The following is a 25,430-nucleotide window of genomic DNA, read 5'->3' on the forward strand; positions in this document are numbered from 1 at the left end:
CAGGCCGGGGCCAGGAGCAGCCCAGCCCGGCTTGTGGCGCGGGTCTGCAGCGCCAGGCACTGCCCAGCCATGCTGGCACTGCCACAGACGGCGGAGCGGAGCCGAGGAGCGCCGTGCCCCTCCGCAGTGCCGGCCCTGGCGATGGACACTGCGGGCACAGGGGCGGAGGGGCCGCGGGGACCGGCTGAGGGCTGCAGCCCCCTCAGGGGAAGCGCTGGCCAGCCCGGCCACGGACAGGGCCCGGCTCTGCCCCCGGGGGTCCCTCCGGCCCCCGCTCCATGCAGAAGGGTCGCGGCCGGCGGGGCCGGGTCTGGCAGGGCAGGGCACAGCAGGACAGCGGCTCGGCGCCGCCGGGAAGGTGGCGGAGGGAGCGGGGGGAGCGGCGGGCCCGGCCGCTCACGCTGCCCCGCTCCAGCTCCCCGCCTCCGGCCGCGCTGCCCGCCGTGCGGGGGTGGTGGCGGAGGGGGGGGAGGGGGTCCCCGGGCCTCTATAAAAGCGGCTGCAATGGCTGTGCCGGCACAGCCGAACGGGCGGCGGGCAGGCGGCGGCAGGACCAGCCATGGTGACGGGCGGCGGGCAAGAGCTGCCCGCCCTGCTCCTGCTGCTGCTGCTGCTCCGGCAGTGCGAGGCAAGTGCGGGGCTGGCTGCCGGGGAGAGCCGGCGGCCGGTCCGGCCCCGTGACGCGGCCGCCGGGGCCGCTGCGTCCCCGCAGGTGAGCGGCCGGGATCCGGCGTGTCCCCGTTCGTGCGACGGGCGCTGCCCGGCCGAGCCGCCGCGCTGCGCCCCGGGCGTGCCCGCCGTGCTGGACGGCTGCTCCTGCTGCCTGGTGTGCGCCCGGCAGCGCGGCGAGCGCTGCTCCGCGCTGCTGCCCTGCGACGAGAGCAGCGGCCTCTACTGCGACCGCGGCCCCGAGGACGGCGCGGCCGCCGGCATCTGCATGGGTAGGTGACGGGCGGAGGAGCCCCGGCATGGGGCGGCCTTGGGGGCGGCGGGAGACTCTCCCCGGGCCGGGTCCGCCGCGGGTGTCCCTGCGGGTGTCACCGCGGTGTCGCCGCCCGGCGCTCTCCGCCTGCCCTCCGGCGGAGCGGCGGATCTTCAGCACCCCCGTCTGGGAGGGCCGGGGAGTGCACGATGCCCTCTGCGAAATGCCTCCCCTTTTCCCGCTAGTGCTGGAGGGAGACAACTGCGTGTTCGATGGGATGATCTATCGCAACGGGGAGACGTTCCAGCCCAGCTGCAAGTACCAGTGCACCTGCCGCGACGGCCAGATCGGCTGCCTGCCCCGCTGCAACCTGGACCTGCTGCTCCCCGGCCCCGACTGCCCCTTCCCCAGGAAAGTCGAAGTCCCTGGAGAGTGCTGTGAGAAGTGGGTCTGCGACCCTGACGATGAAGTGATTTTGGGAGGTTTTGCTATGGCTGGTGAGGAAACTAAAATTAGTTATCATAGTCGTTGTGAGCAGGAGGTGGTATCATCGTGAAAATATCCACAGGATTGCCAGATCTAAGGCATCTTGTATGGTCGGGTTTTTTTCTGATCTAGTGGGACTAGTAGGTATACTAGTGGTTATCAATCAAGACAGAGGTCAACAGGTAAAAGAAAGATTCAGAGGATGAATATGCATAGCAGTTTTAAAAGTAAATTAAATTAGTTCCCAATTCTTAAATTTCTGTTTATCTGGTGCACATTAGTTTTGTGACCAGAAGAAAAACAAGGATAAGATTCTAATCCTCAATCATTCCCACACCAAGGTTAAAAACAACAACAAAAAAAAAAAACACCCCAAAACAACAGGCTGCGGTCTTGCTAGTTGCTCTGTAAGAATATGTTTCAACATACAGACTATTATAACATCTTAGTCTACAAGACACTTCCCCCCCTCTGAATTCTGCAGGTTTTACAAGCGGTCAGCATGGTAGATAAAATACCAGTGAATTCCAACGTGTCTGTGCTAGAGTCCTTGTGTTTATTGATGGCATTAAAAACATTAGAGTACTTGTAGAGGCAGTGGTTATAAACACATAAGAAAACCCAACCCATTCCAAAGTGCAGAACTCAGGCTTTTAAAAAAGCTAGATAATATTTTCCCCTTTTTCAGTTTTTTTCCCTATTTTCATTTTTTTCTATTGAATTATATTTCCATCCCCCTTAAATTATACTATTAGTTCAACATGAAATTTTGTAACTTTCTACTTAGAGTGAAGGATACTGCATTCTCTTCCAGTCACTGCTCTTTGTGATCTTGGGCAGTTATGCCAAAACTCAGCTAATCCGTTTAAAAAACAAGTGAGAAAGGATTGAGGAAGAAAAGCTTGAGTAGCTTTTGTGTGCTATGAAATGTTAGTTGTAAAGCCCGTAAGGTATAAACAAAAAGTTTGACACTTTTCTATTACCTTTCCTTTTCTTCCATTTGTCTGACAGTGTCAGGTTAATCCATAAGATGCCTACAGATGAATTCTTTGCATTCTTTTAGCAATGACCATCCCGCTTGGGAGGTCACCTTTTTTGGATCCTTGCCATTCAAAAGGCAGAAAGGCTCTTGTAGAGGAGCTTAACAGCAAGAGCTGTGACTGAGGCTCAGTTATATTGTCTCCTTGTGGTTTAGCTGCTGTGCAAATCACTGAACCAAACTATGCCCTAGCAATATTTGCATGGTGCAGCCATGGGGGCAGGTCAGCTCTGACCATGGCTTTAAGAACCTGTGATAGCCCCTGGAAATTACTTCCCTCCTGCCTCTCCACCATCACCTTGCCTGTAGTCTGTCAATAATTGACAAGATGGAGTGACTTTATGACTCTCAGGAGTAAAAGGACTTTCATTCCATGCTGTTCATTAGTTTAGATAAAACATTCAGCCTCTCTTCAGTTATACTTAATAAAAATATTTTTATGACATAGCTTTAGAACAGATTTGTTACATATTTCTGTTAGAGTGAAGAATAAAAATCTGTTAGGGTTCTAAAGTGGTTTAAAAGTTTATAGTAATTCTTCTAGATGTGGACTTGGGTGAACAGAATCTAAATGCTTTCTGATTATACTGATATGCACCTTTCTGGTTTGGGGCTTTTTTTTATTCTTTTTTTTTCAGGTGTAGGAAGTTACTACTCAAAATTCCTAAAAAACCAGCCTTTAAAATTTCTAAATCCTATCAAAAGCATGGATTTTGGACCTTTTTTTTGTCTTGCCTGTTCCTTCCCAGATATGATAAAGCTCAATTAGATATTAAGGTTTCATGTGAGTTTTTCTTAACAAAGTTCTGTGGGGTTTTGTCTCCAGCCTACAGGCAAGATGCCACACTTGGGATTGATGTGTCAGATTCAAGTGCCAATTGTATTGAGCAGACAACAGAATGGAGTGCTTGCTCCAAGAGCTGTGGAATGGGCTTTTCCACCCGCGTTACCAACAGGAATCAACAGTGCGAAATGGTGAAGCAGACACGGCTTTGCGTGATAAGACCTTGTGAAAATGAAGAGGCATCTGATAAGGTATGCTGCAGAGAGTGAGGCAAGGCAGCAGAATCTCTGCAGCTCTAATTCCAGGGTTGCAATACTACAGTCTGCAATGGTCCAGATGCAGCTGTAGATAAATACACATTTTAGCACAAGTGCAGCAGGCTGAGTGGTTTTGGTAAAGGATTAGACTTGCTGTGTTTACTCTGTAGCTTTGTGCTGCACCTCCAGCAGGCCAAGGGAGCTGATTCTGCCCCTCTGCTCCACTCTGGTGAGACCCCCCCAGAGCACTGTGTCCAGCTCTGGGGCCCTCAGGAAAGACATGGACTACTGGAGTTAATGCAGAGGAGGGCCACCAAGGCAGGAGCACCTCCCCTGTGAGGTAAAGCTGAGAGAGTTGGAGTTGTTCAGTTTGGAGGAGAGCAGGCTTTGGGGAAACCCTCTAGCCCCTTCCAGTACTTAAAGGGGGCCTACGAGAAAGGTGGGAACAAACTTTTAGTAGGGCCTGTTATGGTAGGACAAAGGCTAATGGTTTTAAAAGAGGTAGATTCAGACTAGATATAAGGAAGAAACTTTGTAGCCTAAGGTTGGTGAGGCACTGGAACAGGTTGCCCAGGTTGGTGGTCGATGCTGCATTCCCAAAAATGTTCAAGGTCAGACTGGACAGTGCTCGCAACAATCAGATCTAGTGGAAGATGTCTCTGCTCATTGCAGGGGGGTTGGGCTGGATAACCTTTAAAGGTCCTTTTCAACCCAGACTGGTCTATGATTTTATGACAATTTAAGTCATCCCAGACAGATCACATGTATTGCATGTGCAGGTTGACAGTTCACACAGTCTAATGTTATTCTCCCACAAATGCAACTGTACTTCCTGTACCCTGTACATCAGAATTTCAGTGATATAGAATGGATATATCAGATTTCTAGTCTGTTGAGCATCTGGAACAGCAGAGAAATGTGTGAAATGTCTGCTTGATAAATTAAACCTTATCTTAATCCTTATGATGTCTTTTTTTTTCCAAAAGCAAACCCAACACTGACATTTCTGATGTTAAAAAAAAAAATATATATATATATAAATCTAAGGGAGAAGACTTTCTTCAACATATTATGCAAGTGTTTCTATCAGGGAGAATAACATAGCTAGGTAAGAGGCCCATCAATTTATGAAATCCTCTGAGTGTTGGAAAGCATTTCTAAGGCCTTTGCTGAACAGTCTCTGCAGTTTTAAGTACCATGTTTTGTAAAGGAGATTAAACATGTGGGAGGAGTTGAGGAGATTAACAGGAATGATCAGAGGTTTAGAAAACATGTTCATCTAGGGAAAACCAGATAGAACTGAACTTCTAAATGCAAGGGAAGAGAGATGTGTTCTCACAACTGTATTCAGATATTGCAGCCTGTTTTGAGTCCATGGATGGTATAACAAGAAATGGTGAATTTAGACTGCATGAAAGTTAAGACATGAGCAAAAATGTTCCAAGTAGTAAGAATAGTGAACTCTTGGGGTTGTCTGGGGCAAATATGGAGTCTCTGTCATTGAAGACTTCCAAGGACAAATTAGTCAATAATTTGTTAAAAACAGCATGGTTGTAGACCTGGCTGTATCTTGAGACACAGGAATGAGTGAAGACTTTTGCAGTTCATTTTAGCCTCTTTTTTTCCCTCTGAATCTGGTCCTATAACTTGCTCATTTGACTTGCTGATTCTCTGATGGAGCTACACTAATCTGCAAAGTTTTTCAGCAGAGTATTGTTTCTTAATGAATGTAGACTGAGCTTGTCTGGGATGACAAGAGTGGATTTTAATGATCTGTCTTTCATTACCGGTCCATGCTGGTGTCGAAGAGCAGATCTGACAAGGTGAAAGCAGTTGCAGAGTCTTCTATCTGTTGAATGAATAAAGACAACAAACTTAAATTTTCAGAATAGACCTTTATCTTCGCACATCAGTTGTTAAATGCTTAGGCAATGATGCATGGCTGTCTGTCGGTGTTTCTCTCAGAAGGGGAAGAAGTGTGTGCGGATGAAGAAGTCGGCGCGCGCGGTTCGCTACGAGTTCCGGCGCTGCAGGAGCGTGCAGGCGTACCGGCCGCGCTACTGCGGCCTCTGCAGCGACGGGCGCTGCTGCACCCCGCACAGCACCAGCACCCTGCAGGTGGAGTTCCGCTGCCCCCAGGGCAAGGCCCTCACAAAGCCGGTGATGGTCATCAACACCTGTGTCTGCCACAGCAACTGTCCGCAGGGTAACGTTGTTTTCTTCCAGCCGTTAGATCCCACCTCTAGTGAAGCAAAAATATGAATTAGGTAGCACTAAAAGGAGAAGCAGTTCATACAAAACTTGTCCCACAATCACGTGAATGTAACAATTGCATATATGAAACTTCTAAAATATTTTTCAGAATGGTCTTTCAAACTAGGTGCTTTTCTTCCCCCTATAGTTTATTAAATACCTCATTTTACATTTGCCCGCTCCAAATGTCTTTTATTCACTCTAAGGAAATTTTGTACCTTGGACAGAGCCTTCTTTTTATCTTGATGGTGGCATAAAGATTGCAAAGCCAACAGCTAGACTTTCCCCTTGAGTTAAGGGGATCATGCAGCAAGTTTCAGTGGTGTGAGACTGGGCTTCTTGAGTGTAAATGTATTCCTTGAGGAATGCATCACATAAGCTTCCAGGCTTTTAACTTCACTTTCTATACTGCATATAAACACTCCAGCAGTGTTCTTTTTGCTTTTTAAGGAAACTCTGTTTTTTGATGACAGTAAAAATCTTACTGATGGAAGAGTTACATTATTGCCACTTATAAAGTACTTTCTGTCAATATCTCTAACTAAGGATTAAGATTGCACATAGGCCCTGAAATGGCATAGGTAAGATCTCTCATCCTGAAGCACAGCTGGTTGATAGCTGACAGCAATTAAATTTCTCTTTCACTAGCAGTCTAATCCAAAACAAACTGAAGTCAGTGTTGTATAAGAACTTGGTTCTTTTCCATGTAAGTCTGTAGATATAACTATTTGGATGCAAAAATAACAGATCTGTAAATTCCTCTAAAATACTAACTGTATCATATGGTGCTTCATTTCTTAGAAAGGTGTATATGTAAATAGAAATTGTACATACTGTAATATAACTTTACTAAGTAAATAAACTTTATGTGATTCAAAATATTTTTTCCTACAGTTGTTTTTCTTGCTAAAAGCAGTGGGAAGAAGGAGGGTCTGCAGACTCCTAAAAGCAATAGATGATTTCTGGTGTTATTCTTAATATACCTCATCCTAATCATGCCTTAGAAGTCATGCAGTGCCTTCCTTACTAAAGATTAATAATTTGTGGGGCACATATTAGAAAGGTGGTCTCTGTCAGAGTAAATTAGCCTGGGAGATAGGATAATGTAACTAAGGTTAGTGTGCCCTGAAATATAGTGGTGATGGTGAAGAACAATTTCACGATTCAGAGTTCACATTTGGGCCTGAACAACTAACAAAGTATTTCATTAGATTGTGCAACACTTCAGCCTCACAAAATCAGTCTGTGACCATGTTTGTGTTACATACTCTATGGCAATACCCTCAAGAAATAAGAGCCTGAGGGTGGCAGGTTTGTGTATATTAAATAATGTACGTAGCAGGATTGTGCCAAGAGTTCATAAGCACAATCATGGAGACATTCAGCTGCTTCAAACTGTGAGACCAAGTTTACCCAGTGTGTGTCTGTTAGCAACAACAGAGTTGTTCTTATGCCACAACTCTCCTGTAACCATGTGGTAAGAAACAACTCTGTCTTGAGAAGAAAGGCAGAAAGCCAAATCTTAACATATTTGGCCTAGTATTCTATTCCTCCAAAGGAGCTATCATACTCTGGCAATTCCTGAGATACAAGGGGGAATTCAGTTGAGGGTTAAGACTCCTCATTTTAGCTGATGAAGCATAAGGTAAAGATAACTATGAGCAAGTATTAACAGCTGATAGGTTTTAGGTAACTTTTTGGTTATCCTTGAAATTATGAGGCTCTGGTGCTGATTCAGTAAAGGTTTAGATATACTGGGTCCTCACCTGGGCTCTTGCATGTCTTTCTTCACTAACTGCACCAATGATGAATTTCTCTGTAGTCATTGCTGTTGTTATCAACACATTCTTGCCTGCCTTATGCCCTTCAAACAGCTGGAACAAGACTGTTTGTGCATACATGCAACACTCCCTGCCCTTGCACAGTTTAATTCCTAATCATAGAATCATGGAATAGTTTGGTTTGGAGGAGACTTTTACAGGTCATCTGGTCCAAACCCTCTCAAAATGAGCAGGGACATCTTCCACTGCTTCAGGTTGCTCGATGTTTCCAGGGATGAGCACCGACTACTTCCCTGGGCAACCTGTTCCAGTGTCTCACTACCCTCATTAAACAAAATTTATTCCTTATATCTAGTTTGAATCTATCTCTTTTAGCTTAAATTTCTTCTCTCTTAGCCTTTCCTCAGAGGAGAAGCACTCCATCCTTCTGTCCAAGGACCTCCTCTGGACCCAGTCCAAAAGGTCCATATCTTCTGATGTAACACCTTCTGTGCTAGGAAATGCCAAGACTTATACAGGACATGGCCTCAAAACAGCTGAGAACTGATTAAAGAGTAGACCAGAATCCAGGAGAGATTGAAAAAGATTATTTTTTTTTAAAACCACTTTCACCCCACATCTCCTCCTGCTTCCCCTCTCCACCCCAAAAATCAGGCTGGTTTGTGCAATGTTTCTCTAAAATAATGCAAGCTACCAAGTGTTTCTCAGGGTCATTTTGCAAATTAGAGGCACCTTGGTTTGCAAGAGATGCATTAACTACTGAGCAATGCAGCAATAATATCTGGACAAATTTAAACAGTTTTTGGATTAATAAAACTCAGCTAATGCTGAGCCAGATGGAATTAGAGAGGAATGCAGCCAACTACTGACTTCCTATGAAGTAAAATTGTTCACTCACTTTATTTTGACAGCATCCATACCCAAAGTAATTTATATCTGTGCATCAGCTTATCGTTGCTACATTGTTTCTCCTCTATCCTTCTGTTTTCTCTTAATGTTATCCAGATGTTTTTGTCATTCCTTAAGTTTTACTTTTATTGGATCATACAAACAAGGCACAGGCACCAGGGAGAAGCAGTTCAATCAGCAGCTTCCACTTTGTAGGCAAGTTAAAAAGCTTGTCTGGGATATGAACTCATCACCCTTTGTACATTAAGGTCATCCACTACTCTTATGTTTGTGAGTTTTCTCCCCCTACAAAGGCAGGAGTTTTATTTCTGATATTTTTGAAGAGACATAAATGCAGCTTCCTGCTGGGACTCTTCTTGTGGATTGTCCATCACTTCCTTTGAAAAGGAGAGTATGTGCACTATGGCATATGAGTTCAAGACAACTTGAGTAACTCCTGTTGCTTATACTGTCTTCCCAGCACTTTAAACTACAGTTCTGCACTTCAGCAAACCAGTGCCAAAATGTCCCCATCACCTTTCTTAGTGCTGCTGTACCTGGTTTCTGTGTCCTTAACCTATTCTGTGAAAAGGCAATTGCATTGTTGCAAGCACTGCAACCTCCACAAAGGAGAACTTCTATGGTGTTCAAATCCTTGTTAGCCATCTTTATAGAACTACTGCTGTCTCAGTGTCTTCTTATGTTACTATAGCAGTTCAGCAGGAAAAATATATTTTGGAAGGAACCACAAATGTTTCTTTTGGACAGAAGGAGTCAGAGATCTGATCCTGTTTTACTGTCTTTTAGACTATATACAATATCAATTCAGGGCTATTTTTATCTCAGCTCAATTGATTCAGCTTTTCATCTGTTTTGTTTGGTTATATGCATTTAGATTTGTTTTACTTTAATGTGAACAGTTACTGCCTTAATCTTTGAGCAAATTTCAGCCTCTTCCTGAAAAAGCTCCACACTGATTTAATTAAAACACAACAGTGGTGTGTCAAGCCTGTGAATTGATATAAGGAAACTCCAGTGATAAAATCCTGAATATTTCTGGTGTAGAACTGTGGTTTTCCTAAAGAAGCAAAGGCAAATTACTCAGGTTGAGAAAAATTAAATTAATCAAACTTCAGCAATTCATTTTCATATCTCCAAGGATTCATATCTGAGCATGTCAGGGAACATCAGTCAGTGTTCTAAGGATGGGTCCATACAGCAATGTGTACTGAGCATGTTGATGAAACAAGAACAAAACATGCCAGTCAGCATGTTCATCCCTTGTTCTCTGAACAAATGTACCTTTCCTTTGCTACTACCAGTGAAGGACTGCCCCCAGAATAAGTCACTTAACAGTTTTTGGTGTTAACTGGTAGGCTAAGAACACCTTCAGTTACAAATGTTGATCATACCCAGGGTTACACTCCACAGCACATGCAGCCTGACATGTTTTTGGCCACTTCCAGGACTCTTTCATCTCTAGGACTTCATCAAAGCAGGACACTTCTTGCATTTAATCTGCTTTGAATTTCTCTAGGGCAGCAGTCAAAGGCATGGAAAATATGTTTTGGTTTTTTTGCCTTCACTGACTGTGTAAGGAGATCAGATGACAGCCTGCTCACTGATGCCTGACATTGGAGTAAAAACCTCAAAATGAGTAGAATTCTACAACTGACTTCACTACAATCATGGTCTCACCCTTTCTGTTTTCCAGTATAATTCCAGGAGTAGGATAACATATAATAAAATCTTCAGGAAAAATAGAATATTGCTATTTTTTTTCTTTCTAGTCTAAGCTATACCTTTTCTTCACCCTTTTTCAACAATTTCTCAATGCATAGGAAGATGGACAGAAAAATATTTACTTACTGTTTCTAGTCCTAATATTTATGTACTATGACAAATGTGAACTTCATGAAATAACATTTTATATCTCTCCTCTGAGAACTTACTACACTGGAATTTATTTTCCTTTTTTTTTTTTTTAATAATAAAATAATTATTTTGTACAAAATCTTTCTGTATTAACTTCTGTTTCAAAAATTCATTCTAGTTACATCCACCATGATAGATTTTGTAATATGAACTGTCTATTGATGGCACAACATTTAGTGCAACCTGAGGGAAAATTGTGCTCTTATTTTCCCTTTATCAATCCCAGTTTGTGCCTTGTACCTGTTTTATGACCAGAGTTACTGTGCTGATGTCAGTCAAGAGACTTACCATGCAACTACAACAAGAAGAGTTTAGTTGCAAATATCTAGTAAATTCTTTTAATATTAGTTTAAATCCCTGATGTTAAAATTTTTATTTCTACAAATGTGTAAAGTTAGAGCTAAGTCTGTTTCTTTATCATTAAACATGTTTAAAATCTTATGTTCTCCATGGACTGTGGAGGGAGCCCAGCAGATTGTCTGCCAGTGAGCTTGTTGGAGAATCAAACTCAGCCTCTCCACACAGGGCAACAGGTCTGAGTAGCCATTGCTGGTCAACTGACTTAATTGAATGATTTGTAGGTTAGCAAACAGGCAAAAAAAACACCCCTATTTATATCCCAAGACATAGATTTATTCTTCCTTGGACGTGCAAATGGTCACACTAAAATAATGAAGAAAAGTACCCCACTGACATAAAATTCCTCAGTGTTCATGGATATTAATTTGGTTGTTGTTATTCTCAATGTCATAAAAAAGTATTTCCCCCAAAGTTCTGTGGTAGAGTTCATACAGGGACACCTGGATCTCTGGTTTCATGTTGTCTCTCCTCTTCTGTAGCCTTTCCTACTGTCACCATGTGTTGAGACTGTTTTCCACCCTCTTCCATGTTTTTTTCCATGCTTTCTTTATCCTGTTCCTTATTATTCACTTCCACTGTGCCCTCAAGTGGTAAATCAATCATGTACATGCAATATCCCACTGCCAGAGGCCTTCCCTATGACCCATGCACCCATGCATGCTGCATCCCTTTCTCCATGAGACTTGCAGCCTTCAGGATACATGCTGTGTCTACTGAATTTGCTAGGAGCTAATTAGAGCTTTTATTTTTAAGCATGACAAATTTACTTTTTCTGCTGGTAAAAGATAAAGGATATTTAGAAGGATATAATAAATTATTTTCTTAAGAGAATAAAGTGTGTTTATTCTAATTATGTAAGAGAGATTTGTTCTCCTATGCCTCTGGGTCTGGATTAATTAAGACCTAGGCTCAGCACTTCATGTTTCTTGATTCACAGAAATTCAGAAAGAGTCTATTAGGCCAAACAGAGGCTTGAGGTTACACATACCCAGGATTGTGCTCTGATCATCAGAAGACTAAGTATGTTAGATCCTGTGGGAGGGTTGTTAGTTTGGGTTCTTTTGGCTTTTTTCGCTCTGTGTTTTTAATTAAAGAATTTCACTTTAATATTAAGTTAGGAGTTTGTGCAAAGAAGCAAATCACAGAAATCCTTGCATAGATTGAGGCAGAATTAAATTCTTTGAATGGCCTTTGTATACAAACATGATCATTGAAATGCTTGAAAGGTTGGACCCTCACCACTTTGCAAAAACTGCATTTTCAGACTGTAACACATTAGACTGCCTAGCACAGAAATAAAATGCACCTCTCTGGGGAAGAAAATCCAAACTTTAATATAATGAAAGTATTCTGCAGCAAGTATTTAGCATTCTGCAGCTTATGTTCTCACTCTGTGGGCTGTGAGTTTGCAATTGCTCATGAAACCCTGTCATTCCCATAACAGGACCATGCTACGGGCTGCCTTTGGCACAGCTGCTCTGCTTGGACGAGCCAGAATTGCAAGCAGTGTTTCACTTGCAGTCGCCAGTAAGAGCTGCTCCAGCGGCACGGCTCAATCCATGGCCAAGGGGGACACCTGGTGGCTGTGGCTCCTTGGGGCTGCTCAGGGAGGAAGAAGCTGGAATGCTGGATGCACCGGGCAGGAGGAGGCCAGCGATGTCCCCAGGGAAAACGCCATGGTTAGGGAGCCTGCAACAGCAGGGCGAGCCAGAAGCCTGTCAGGGGGGACTTTGTGATGCTTGTATATCCCCAATCGTCTGTTCTGTTGGTGCTGGATATTGAGCTGTGCAGTTTTAACGCGGGTTCCAGGAGGGAAGGGGAGAGAAGAGGTGCAGGGTTTGTTGTCAGAGACTGCACTTGCTCCCCTGGACCCTTCACACAGACCGTGCTGTCTGCAGTGGGCAGCACGAGAGAGCTCTCCTTTGCTTTTAGTTAGTTTCTGGCTAGATGAGGCAGAGAAGCTCCTTGCACTGTGTGTTTTTTTCCTTTTTCTTGGCACTGTTTGAACCTGCTCTGGACTGAAAATCCAGAGGAGCACTGGGAGCTCACACCTGTGTCCCACCAGGCCAAGCCTGGGCCATGGCATTTCCCAGTGGCAGAGGGACTGAGAACAGCCTGAGTGAGCTGAGACCCACAGAGGGGACTCTTCTGCATTTGTCATGTCTTCGGAGCGGCATCACGTTTTGCTCTTTAGTATTGTTCATTTGTATGCTGGGGAGTGCTTTGCCTGTTAAATAAACAGGTGTTTTTTCCACTTCTCTCTGAGGAAATATTTCCCGAAACCAGTTGGGAGAGGGACTGCTTGAATCTGTTTCCTGGAGGGACCCCATTCAGAGGTTTGCTCCAAAATTCACCCTAAACCAGGACAAAGCACAATTTTTAAATGCATCCAAATTTTTAAATGTATCTAAATTTTTCTTAGCATTTTGGCAGGGCCCAGCCTCCTCCAGGACCTTGTTTGTTTTGTGTGAATATACAATGCAGAAGAAAGTTTCTCGTCCCAGACTTTCCAGTTAAGTGGGAAAGGCACAAAGGATGAAGAGGAGGCTGTTTTCTCTAGTTAGCACACAAGGCACTGAGAGCTCAGAATATATGAGCAGCTTCCTCCCCACCACACACAATTTGTGGTAAACCCAGGAAATGAGCCATTTCTCTTAAGTCACCATCTACAACCTTAACCACAAAGCCTCTCCTCCTGCTCCTCCTCCTGCTCCTCTTAGCTTTACCCTTTTGGGTCCACTCTGCACTTCAGAGGATCATGTTGCAGAGGAAATGAAGCAAAATGCTTTATTTTCAGAAAAGAGGGAAGTTTCTCAGAAACCTCCTCATGGGAGGCTTCTGAGGCTCCACAAAAGAGAGGCCTGTAGAGAACAGAAGGACAATGAGCCCAGGGAAAATGAGGGTGTTGGGAATGGTGGTTATTTGTTCTACAGAGAAATTGCTCTCTGTGTATGTTGCAGATGTACTTAAGACAGTCCTACTTCATCTGATTGTTTTTGGTTACAGGGTACCTGGTGGAATATGGGTTTGCATCTCTTCCTTGGGATGCTTATGAAGGAAATAGCCATCCCTCACCTTCACTAAGCATTATTCAGGGTGGCTGCCAAAAACTCTTCCAAGCTGTAGTGAACATTTTAGTTTCCATATCAGAGTGAAAAAAAAACCACAAAGGGACCAGTATCTTCAGCCCATGCAAAATGACAGAACCCCAGCTCCATCAGGGGACAAGATCAGGAGCCCCAGGGCTTGGCTGTGAGGCACTTGGCACACACACACAAAAAAAAAAAAAAAAAAAAAAAAAAAAAGAGAAGTTTCTGCTGCAACCTTCAGGCCTGTCAGAAGTGGGAGAGGAGAGGGAAGGGCAAGGGAATTGTTTTGAGAAATAGGAAAAGCCTCAAGGCCACTGCAGCTGTTACACGAAGTTCTTTGAGGTTATCTGTGTTCTTCTATTTAAGCTTATTTGGGCTTTTGGTTCCTGGAAAGACGGATGTGTTCTTACTTTAATTAACATTTGTTCAGCATTTTAATGTCAACTAGAAAAGAAAAAAAATCTCACAAAATGCAAGTGCTGAACTTTACCCAGCTTTTTACCATTTCCATGAAAAGAGGTTTCCCAGAGGTTTTCCAGATTTACCACGAGGGGGAGGCAGCTGAAAAATTATGAGACATCTGTTCTTTGAACTCGATTTTTAAGAAAAAACACTGGGACATCCACAAAAATAGTGCAAGCAAAATTGTTTTCAGCCTTAAGGAAAATATTAACCTTTTATGTCTATTAGCAATTCATATACTTTTAAGTAAAGTTGTTTGGTTTTTTTAAATCTTATTAACTGAAGTTAGGCTAAAATTCAGTATTTCCCAGGGGAAGGATATGTACTAATGGAAATGATGCTTTTGCTTTTATGTAGAAAGTGAAATAATAGAAATTGCTTCTCCAGAACTTAAATGAACCCACAAACACATACTGCATGATTAAAAAATCTTTCTAAATTTCTCATCTTACACTTCACATTGAGTTACACAATTCATACTTGTGCTGAAAAAGCAGCTGTTTTCTCTTTCTAATATAATATTCTACACACTCCAAATCCTTCCCTTAAACTAATGAATTTCCTGTGTGTCTTAAAACAGGATTTTTAAGGACATATCTATCAAAACTTAAGAACATGAAAAGTCTTAGAGTGATAACTAAGGTCACCAAAAGCTTTCCACTGCCACAGCATGACCAGACAAGGCAGAGAAGAAAGCCAGATGAGGCAGAGAAAGGTCAGGTCTCCAGCAGATCAGTGGCAGATCCAAAATACAAGGGACTTGTAATGTGTCTTTTGGATGACTTTTCTTGCTGAAGTGATGAAAATGAAAGGAGGTTTCTCTCTCAGTTTCTCTGATGACTGTACTTCAACAGCCATGAAGAATTTGAAGTCCAAGGTCAAAGAGCTATGAAAAGCAGCTGGGGAACCCTTGGGGAGCACTAATTATGAGCCTGTGAGAAATGGGTCTTTTCCCCTGTGTGAGACATGAATCTGTCAAAGATTGGTATTCAATAGCAAGCCTTCAGAATAGGCCACCTTTGAAAGCTATAATGAATAACCTCGAAAGAAGCCCTTATAAAATCTTAAACATGCACAAGATACTAGCCAAGGGCTTAATAAAATACACAAGCCCCGATGCAAAAAAAACAGGCAAAACAAACAGAAAGCTATGGCAACTCCAAACATAACAAGATGGACCTCATAAGGAGGAATTAACAGCAAATCTCTCAATAACTTGCCTTTTGTGGCCAGAGGTCTGCTATCTCCCCAGGGTACAGAGCACAGAGAAACCAAATTAAACTGTGGTTATCTGATGTCTCTAGTGAGATTCACTTCGTCGCACGTCACTGTTCAGTGGGTAGATGAAGTCCAGGGCTGGGAGTCAGAAAGTCTGTGTTTGGTTCCCAGCTCTGCCACAGGCTTGCTGTGTAGCACTGCTCTACTTACTCAGCCTTTGTTTGCCTCAGTTTCCATGGCATAAAGAGCCAGGGATTGCAACAGTGCTGCTGCACAGGGCAGTGCTGCAAAGCCCAGAGCAGGGCTGCTGGCATACCACCACGTCAAGGGGGGTAACCACTGTCAAAATGCTAGTTTCTAGATGTGCAGCATCACATATTTTTGAGTTGCTAGGATTCCTGGCAAGGAGGGATGGCTTTCAGACCAGCTTCACTCCATGGACAGTGGATTAAGTGAGTGCTGGAAGATGTGGCATTTCCTAATTGCAGGAGGTTAGTGTGCCCAGATGTCGAGCAGCGTGGTGAGGGGAGACCACACAGCAGTGCCATGTCCCAGGAGCCTGAGGCCACATTGCACAGCACTAACAAGGCTGGAGAGGGGCTGTGGTCCCTCTGAACCCCACTGAGCTGCTGGACTCTGTTTTTCCAGATATTAGTGACCATGAGTTGCTCAAACTGTAGCTGTAGGAGCAGTCTGCTGAGTCCCAGAGAACTGGGACCATATCATACGGCAGTGATGATAGGGAACAACTGTACAACCTTTGTAAAATGTCAACACTAAAAAGGTGTCCTCATCCCCACGGTTACATGACCCCATCTGCAGCAGAGCCAACCCCAGACAATGCACATTTTTGACCTCCAGTGATCCCTGCTGTTTACAGATGGTGTGTCATGGCCTGGGGCAAACTCAGTTTCATAGAAAAGAAACCTTGGAAGGAATTCTGAGACCCTGGTGCAGATTTGTAGCTACACTTGGCAAGGTCTCATCCCATCATGTGCAGTCATTTCCCATACAAGAATTCTGCATCCTCTCTGGTTTGTGATGGAGGTGCACCTAACCACAGAGAGAGGAATTTGCAGGAAGCCTGTGGAGAAAGAGAGCCAAAGGCAATGGGAATGCAATTGGTATGTGGGAACATGGGATAGCAGTGAGACAGATCCTGGCACAACACTGGGATTTAGCTCAATGCATATGCACTACACATGGAAGAAAGTCAACAGAGCCTCTCCAATGCCAGGAGATCAGGCAAACAGTCTGCAAAAATGACTGCCACAAAAGGAAATACTTGAATTAAAACCTAAATCAATTTAGAAGAGAATAATTAACATTATTGCAAATTCAATCCTTCCCAGTCTAGAAATGTCACTAATAAAGCTGCCTGTGTGAGCTGTGATTCAAACAGGTTCCCTTATCTAACTCACTTTTTATCTGCTTTAAGAGTTGAATCATTATCATCATAAAAAGGTTTGTGTTAGAAGAGGCCTTAAAGATCATCTGGTTCCAACAACCTTCCATTAGAAGATATCTTGATGTAATGAATTATGAATTATATTATTGATTTTGCTGTTACAGTCCCCACAGAAGAAAGTAATCAGGACATCATATCTTACCTGGAATCTGTGTAACCCAAGAGCCCACCTCTGAAGAGGCTGGGTGTGCTGGTTATAGCAGCTGGAGGAGGCTCCATGATGGCAGACCACCCAAGGCAGTAGGAGCTGATTTCCCCTTGCAGACAGCCAGGGAACTAAAATGTAAGAGCCAAACGATCTGTGCTTACTCTGAAATAAGATTAAATAAGCCAGGCAGGAGTGGGATGGCTGTAGTGGAGATGTGCTTCTTGACTTCAGACCAAAAATGGAAAGGTCAGTGGATGCTACAGCCAGCTTGGAGCATCAAAGGAACACCAACCTGGTTCCTCTAGGCATTTCTCTCTGCCAAATCCATAGTTTGTACCTCCAACATATTGACTTCCTACTAACCCTTAGAGGAAAGATTAAAGGAAGTTAAAGTTCTCTTCATCATCCTCAACATAACATCCTTTTACACAGACCTTACCTGGTTGAAAGCACTTCTAGTTTCTACAGCTTTGAGACTTGTGTTCTCTCAAGGCTTGAATTTGTCCCTTTGGGAAAAAATGAATGAGTGAAGTAACTTCAGGCAGTTTTCTTGCATTTACATAGCCAAAATTACTTGCAATGATTAATAATCATTAAAATAGAAATGGTTATATGGACTGTAATCCATCACCTTGTGTCACAGGAACTGCTTTCTTTTTACTTCTAACATCAGCCACATCTTTACTTCTATGATACCTCAGATCCTCCTTTTACCTTTTTGTGTTTCTGGCATGAACTTTGCTTTCACAAAGTCATTTTTAGTTGTTTCTATATTTCAGATGAAAATGTCATTTACATTTCACTTCTAGGAATGCAACAAGTATAGGAGTACAGTAAGACAAGACAATACAATAAAACAAAAGGAATACAATAATACAAGATAAGGAGACTGGGAGGCCAGAAATGACAGAAATTTATTAATAAGTTATCTGGGTCATCACCCAGCAGAAAAGATCCCAAAGACCACGGGAATCTTCATAAATTGCTCTGTTTGCATAATGGAGCCCTGCAGAGGGGACAATTCTCATGAATGACTGCAGCTGAGATACAGGCAGTGAGGAGCAGTCCTCCAGCCTCCAGGGCTTTCTCTGCTGTGTGCCATTTGCAGGTCTCTTTTCCACTGTTTGATGTTTTTGAAGTTGTTTGAAATTTGCATCCAGAAAATAATTACAAGAGTCAATTGTATCAAGATGTGTTTTAATAGACTTTATTTTTCCAGGCAGTCCTTCTATCCACCTCCCAAGTCCCAGAATTGTACTGAATACATAAATAATGAACAGGGTTGTGAAATCACCTCCAGTGTGATGCAGCCCAGGCCAAGGCTCAAAAGACTGTGTTGTTCAGCCTGACCTACATCAGAAGGAAATGTAAAACCTGATTCCTGATGCCCTCACTGTGCTGTGGCAGTGATCCAGTCTGAGCACAGCCCTGTCACTGCATCTTACAATCTCTCTGCTGAGTGGTACTGCTTTTGATCTGATCCTGTAAGTCTTGAGAGCTCTGGATAAAAGCCAGTTTTACCAAATTTTTTTTTTTTTTTTAATGTAAAAAGCTCAGTATTTTAATTGTGGTAAATATAAAGACAACAGTATAAAAAAAAAAATCTGTGTACTCTTAAATTATACATGAAAATGCATAGCCAAAAAAAAGTTTCAGAGCATCTCACAGGCTGCAATAACATTTCCACCAGAAGAAAATTGTCCCTAACATGATCATGTTGCAGATGTCTCTGAAGTTTGAACAATTTTGGCTCTGATTTTTTCTGTTTCAGTTTTGAATTTTACTTTTTCAGATAAGCAAGAAGTATCAGATGACACACACACAAAGCAGGTGCTTACCTGAAACAGAAGTTGTAAGATTTAGAGTAAATGGTTGTGACTAAGAGAAAGGTTGAAATTTAAGCATAAACTTTCTCCAGGTATTTATAAAATACTTATATCACCACTTAAAAAGCAACCTAATTGCATGTGCCTAGCAGGATGGTGCTTGTACTTGCTCTGGTGCAATGTAGATCATGATGAAATATAAAAATAATAGATCCAATGTGGAATTAACCTCCACACAAACACATAGCTCTCACTTGTGCCTGACAAACAGCAGCTGAGATTGTCCAGCACCTGGGAGTTTGAAAGTTGCAAAGCCATTCAGATCCAGCAAGAAAACCAATGTGTTTGGGCCAACCAAAGAGCTTTCTGCTTTGGGGCAAATTAACACAAGATATTGGTCTCCATGGGGAGTCCATACAAAGTGGTTTTCACACAGCCTTGCTTTACTGTCCCAAAGTGCCAGGACATGCCCAGCACTGTGTTTCCTGCAGGAAGGTGCAGATGCTCAGTGAGCCTGGCCCTGGCTTGCTTAGCACTGGGAGAGCCTCAGACATACCAGTCCTGATCAGCCTGCAGAGAGAGCAAAGCAGTACCAAGGGAGACCTGGATTGCTGGGGCCTGGAGGAGCAGAAACAGGTATATGGTACATGATGCAAAACTATACACCTTGGGGATTAAGAGGATTTGTCAGAAACATGATACTGTGATTTGAAAACGACAGAAGAGGAGAATGGCTGACATGTATTAAGCTGTTACAGTGAGCCAGCCAGGCATGCACATGGCATACAGTAGGATAAACATTTCTGTGGGTACAAACTAAAACTGATATTCCAGGTTTTAGTCAGTAGAGGTAAAGGATTCTTGTTTGGTGGAACAGATTTTATATGCATTTTTTCTTACATATCCATTTTCACTGTGGTTGATTTTACAGCTAGAGGAGCTATGAAGGAAACAGGCAACAGGAATGCCTGCCTTACAGGACAATATTAGAAGCATCTGTCTTAGCCTGGAGCAAACACTCGTGGAGAAAAAACTGTGATTACTCTCTATAAACACAAAGTAGAAAAGCTCATTCAAGGGCACATGAGCACAGGCTGGCCATGAAGTTTAGGCCAGAGGTTTACAAAAGGGTTCCTAATGGAGAAAGCAGTATATTCCAGTAGGAAGGGGGAAAGCACCAAACCAAACTTGTTTCTAGGACAGTGCGTGTTAAAGATCTCTGAACCTTCTGTTTACTGCAGTGGCAAAGGACTTGAATTTAAAGTTGGATTACTTTACAGACCTAGGCTTGGAGAGTCTCGGCTGTGCACAGTCTTATCAAAGAAAGCAGCTGGAGATTTCACTGACACTTAAAATTAACTGGGATGCCAAAATTTGGATTTGCACCTTCTAAATTATTTCAGAGGTGCCAGTTTTGGTGGGGGGCTGCCAGACAGCAGATTCTGCCACCTCTGCACACACAGTAACAATTCTGCTTTCCTTCAGGTGACAAGGGCAGGAATGCTGCTCTCTCAGCAACAAAAACATTTCTCTGGGGAGCACAATATCAGCACCTGTTGGCACCTCACCCTGTTCCATGTCCAGTGGAGGGTAAGTAAAGCAAGAGGAGGTCAGAAGTCTCTGGGCAGACAGAACTGTCCCTGCTGTTCCTGCTCCTGTCCCTGCTCTGTAATGTTACCAGGCATTGGATAAAATAGGAGAGCAGCTCTGGGGGTAGAGATGAGAGTGAAGACCACTTCCTTCCCAGCTAGATGCTCTCTGCCCTGAACTAAAAGGTCATGTTTGTGTCCTTCCTCTCCTGCAAGGAATGCTGAATTTTTTCCTGCAGTTTTCCCAAGAATAATGCAGTTTGCACAGTCCAGAACACTCTAGAGCTGGTCCCTAAAAAGCTGCTGTTTGAGGGGAGCCATGGGTTTGAATGATGGATGCTGTTGTAATCACCATGGTGTGGGAGGAGAACCAGCTCTATACCCTACATCTGCCCAACTCCCACTTAACTGAACAAAACATGAAAAACATCCCTCTTCTCTTCCTCCCAAAATACTCCAGATTTTTGGACAAATACTTCTGATATGTGAATACAGTAGTGCATACGAAATGAAGAGCTAAATAAATCATAAACTGGGGAGACAAAAACACGAAGAAACACCTGTAAAACTTCATAACACTCTTATTTTTAAAACTGACAAGCAGAGCAGGCAACACACCTCCCAACACATGAAAGGAGGGGCCATGCTGTAACATTTAACTTCAAACAACATAACACGAATAGACTGTTGATCTGCATAATTGTTTAAGCCAGTGTTTTCAAACTTTTAGAGTAATGGGACCACCATTAATGCTAAGACCCTCTTGTGGACCACCATGTGCCCTGGATCATCAAACTCGTAATTGAAAACACAACTGAATGCTGTTCAGCTTGGTTCTGCAGCCCATCTGTGGACCACTTACCAGAAGACTGTGGACCACCAGTGGTCTGCAAACCACAATTTTGTAATTATCAGTCCAACTGACTCAAGACCAGGCATGTGCCAGAAAAAGCAATGGATGTAATGTCATTACAAAGATGTTGGGCACAACTGGGATAGAGAGCTCTTTATACCACCCACAGCTTTCCATGTGGGAACACTATTCCAGTTCCTGATTGTCTTCTGGCTAATGTCTCCCATACAGTGTACTTTTTGCTGCATATCCTGGGACTTGTTTATATGTATGAGCTTTGTGCCACAGCCAGTAGCTACAATTAAGGCATAATTATAAGTGGTAGGGAAGGGAGGAGAAGCTGGCTACCAGTAAATTTCACAATCAATGGTCCTCCTGCTGCTCATAAAAATGTTTAATTGGTCTCCTTCTTGTTTGCTACATTGTTTAACTAGTTTTGGGCCAGGCTGGTTTTAAAAGTCTCTGAGTCTTGTGAGTCTGTATTTGAAGTCCTGGTTCTCCTCCTCACTCACAGGAGGTGGAGCAGTGCAAACCAGAGATCTCTAGCCACTAATGACTACTTCTAGTCTTGCCCAAATACAGTTTTCTTATATGTTTTGGGCATCCTTGAATTCTTGGTTTATGTTTTTAGGTTCATCCAAACTCTAATTACATGCTGAATAGCAGATACTTGTTTAACCTGCTGTAATACAGGTAAACACACATACTCACATACACAGAGGGTTTATCTGCAGCACACAGTGAGGTGCTGTGCAGAAATGCCTTAACTATCTATAGATGACCTTGCAGAGGACTACACAGCACTGCACAGAGCCATGCTCAGAACCCAGTACACCTTAAAAACCAACATTTTCATTCAGCCTGTATGTGGATACCACAAGGTAGAGAAGCCCAAGTTGTCTCTAAACAAGTTTCCTCAGTTAGTACAAATAGTGTAGCCATGACCTCATGAAGCAGTGTAGGCACATTGTAAGGGACATATTCTTTAATACTAACACACTTGAGGTTTCCATGGTGCCTTTGCAAAGGAAAGCTCTCATTCTGTCCTTACTCTCTCATGGACAGGTAAATAAATGCCAGAAAAGTCCCCAAGGCAGCAACAGGCTTAGATCATGCAAAGACCAAAGAGACAAGAAAGTAGGATCCTAGCTGCCAGAAGGATAAGTGGGTCTCTTTGGGGCTTCTTGACCATCCCTAAGGTGGACCCTTGCAAATGCATTTAAAGCTCAGACGAAATTGTATGTGAAATTCATCTTTGGCACTTTCCAGTTTGGACTAGGTAAGGCTCTTTGGACAGCATTTGTAGCTGCTTGGAAGCAAACAGCACATTATCATTTGGATACAGAAAGGTTGGGCCAGTTGCTCTAAACTTTGCAGAAAAATCAGTGGCAGGGCCAAAAACCCAGGCAAGGAGTGATGATTACATGTTCTGTTCTCTTGACCCTACGCCTCCACCCCAGAGCTGCAGAAGGCAGCTCACTCTGGCAATTGCAGAGAGGGAGGGAGCAAGGAAGAGTAAGATTAAAAACTCTGGAAAAGAGATTGCAGAGGAGAAGATGTTACATACCACCCCTAAAAAACTAACACATGGAAACAGCAGCAGTACTCCCAGGCCAAGCCTGTGGAGACAAATTTATCTCTTGTGCAACATTAGTGAAGGAAAAAGACCAAGTTATTTCAAGAATGGATTTGAGCCAATAAACCAACACAAATTTGCTGTGTTGTAGCAGAAATTTTTCTTATTCTTCTTTATCTTTGACCTTTTATTGGGAAAAAAAATAGGGCTGAGCAAAGCTGTACTCTGGTAAGAAAAATGTATCAGTAGCACATAGCTTCATGAAATAGAGGAGCCATGGATGTTTTATTCATGTAGATATACTTGGTTTACACAAACACTAAGCTGATGCTAATGCTTGCCCATGGCTCCAAACAATGTGCTGTTCCTCTACTGCTGAGTCTCCGTGTCTGAGAAATGAATTTGACATCAAATTACACAATCCTAAATCCCTTCAGGGGAGAAGAAAAAAATTCTCTTCTTTTGCTTCCAGTGCTTCAAAGCCTGTGTGAAGCCAGGGATGCTCAGAGGCATCCACAGCCCCCTCCCATGCTGGGGCCAGCCTGCAGGAGGCTGCTGGTGCAGACACTGAGCTCTGTCACACACAGGGCAAGGCACAGGAGTGTCATCCCCAGCACTCCAGCCCCCAGAGCTGGGCTGGCACATCTCCTCTGGGGTGCTGAAGGCACAGCTCAGCTTCCAGGGAGGCAATGGCTCCGTGTCCTTCTGCAGCCTTGCAGCTCTCTGAGAGGAGAGAGCCAGCTCTTATGTTTTTGACAGGGCTGTGTGTGTGAACAAGCATTTTTACAGTTTGTAAAAATCTTTTTCACAGATTGTTTTTGGAATCTGGGGGCTTGTGGGTCTGAAATAGCACCAAGCCTGTTTTACTCATGATACTTCAGGTGCTGCATGGAGGAAGTACAGAAAGAAGACCAGATCTAATCTTATGTAATTTCATCTTGGAAGCTCCTTGAGGAATTCAGAAAGCCTGTGAAAACCCAAAAACAAACAGAGAAAGGAAAGAGAAAAACCTGCAAAGAAAGAAATCCATGTTTTTTGGGTTCCCCTGAACACATTTGTCAGCTGCACACCACTGCTCACTGATGATATTTCCTCAGGTATCTTATGACTCACTGAGCTGCATAAACTGTTTTCCAGTCTCTAGGACCCTAAGTGGCTCATATTTAGTGCACCTCTATCCCCTTGCATTCTTCTCCTTATTTATTCTTCCCACCTTCCTTCCATCTCTGACTATGCCCATCATGACCCCTCAGATAAACAGACTTACAAATTAGTTTTTGTGCTGTTTCAGGGCAGGTTTTGGGTGCATGTTTCTTTCTTCTAACTTGTCCCAGCAGCTGATTTGGTGTATGGTGAGATCTCCCCACACTTTCTCCTGCACAAACAGCTCTTTTGAGGCCTGCCATGAATTTTCACAGTAGAAGCAGTGGAATGGACTCCCAAGCTCCATTGAGTTTTCATTCCACCAGAGACCTTAAAAGGAACTCTTATTTTAAAGTCCCTCAGTGGGACTTACTGTCCACATCAGTGTGGACAGGATCTTCAGATACATCTCCTGTCCCTAACACTAGGAGTTTTAAACACTTTGCTGGTGTATTGCCATGCTTACACTGAGCTCCTCCTGTGCCTTAACTTGCATAAATATCCTTGAACCCATGTGTCCCAGAGGTGCTGGAGCTGAAGAACCACCTCAGGGAGCCAGCATCTCTTGGACTGAGCCCACCAAACAAAGCTGTGGGCATCAATCCACTCGTGCTTGTCCTCACCTCGAGTCTGTGCAGTCCAAGGCTGCAGGGAGGACCTTGACCCAGCACTCCATGTCATTCCCAGAAATAGCAGTGGTGGCCCCCCTCTCCATGCCAGGCAGAAAAGTTCAGCAGCCCCTGATGCTGCCAAGGTGGCTTGGTCATCAGGCAGGGACTCAAGAGTCACAATTCAACCCCTGCAGCTGCTGTGGTTAAACCATCTTCTTAATTACACAGGAAAATGTGCTTGAAATCATGAGTTTCACTGGTTCAGTTCACCCTGCCTGAAACCAGAGTGAACTGGGCAAAAGAAAATTATAGTTCAGAGCCAGTTTTGCCTATCTGCACCAGCCTTATGAGGATGTGGGCACATTTGGAGACTGGGATCCAAAGATTTTTCCTGAAACAGAGAATATCATAACTGAGACATTTCTTAAACCACACAGATATTTTTTCACACTTTGTTGTGGTTCATATTAGTTGTTGTTTTTTTACCCCACTCTCTAAGAAGCTATTGCCACTGATACCTGTGGTTAGCAGGCACTGAAGGTTTCTCTATCATATGCACAAATGATATTTTAAAAATTTGTCATAGGTAGCTACATCCAGGAATTTGGAACCAAGAACAAACTCCGAGACAATCAACTGGAAACTGTAACAATTGCTCTTGCTGGACAATGATGTTTAAACCATACAGAAAATCTTTGCAAATGTGGAATACTTTGCTTCAGCAGCTGTGCTTTTGAAGATA

At 43.4% G+C, this 25,430-nt stretch overlaps 1 protein-coding gene across 1 annotated transcript; it reads left to right on the forward strand.

Annotated features, from left to right (window-relative positions):
• The first annotated feature begins 458 nt into the window (after window positions 1-458).
• On the forward strand, window positions 459-6,620 carry CCN3 (cellular communication network factor 3). The gene is made up of 4 exons (XM_079301809.1): window positions 459-941; window positions 1,168-1,419; window positions 3,274-3,482; window positions 5,454-6,620. Exons 1-4 carry the CDS (start codon window positions 560-562, stop codon window positions 5,748-5,750), a joined length of 1,140 nt encoding a protein of 379 aa, XP_079157935.1. The 5' UTR covers window positions 459-559; the 3' UTR covers window positions 5,751-6,620.
• The last annotated feature ends 18,810 nt before the right edge of the window (window positions 6,621-25,430 follow it).

The sequence above is a fragment of the Erithacus rubecula genome (assembly GCF_903797595.1).
Source record: "Erithacus rubecula genome assembly, chromosome: 3".
Taxonomy (NCBI): Eukaryota; Metazoa; Chordata; class Aves; order Passeriformes; family Muscicapidae; genus Erithacus; species Erithacus rubecula.

What these genes read in the sequence shown, in the direction of transcription:
- CCN3 (XM_079301809.1), top strand. Translation starts at nt 560, where the DNA reads ATGGTGACGGGCGGCGGGCAAGAGCTGCCCGCCCTGCTCCTGCTGCTG. An exon ending in GGGAGGTTTTGCTATGGCTG is followed by an intron (nt 1,420 to 3,273) that starts GTGAGGAAACTA and finishes TTTTGTCTCCAG; the next exon opens with CCTACAGGCAAGATGCCACA. An exon ending in ATGAAGAGGCATCTGATAAG is followed by an intron (nt 3,483 to 5,453) that starts GTATGCTGCAGA and finishes TGTTTCTCTCAG; the next exon opens with AAGGGGAAGAAGTGTGTGCG.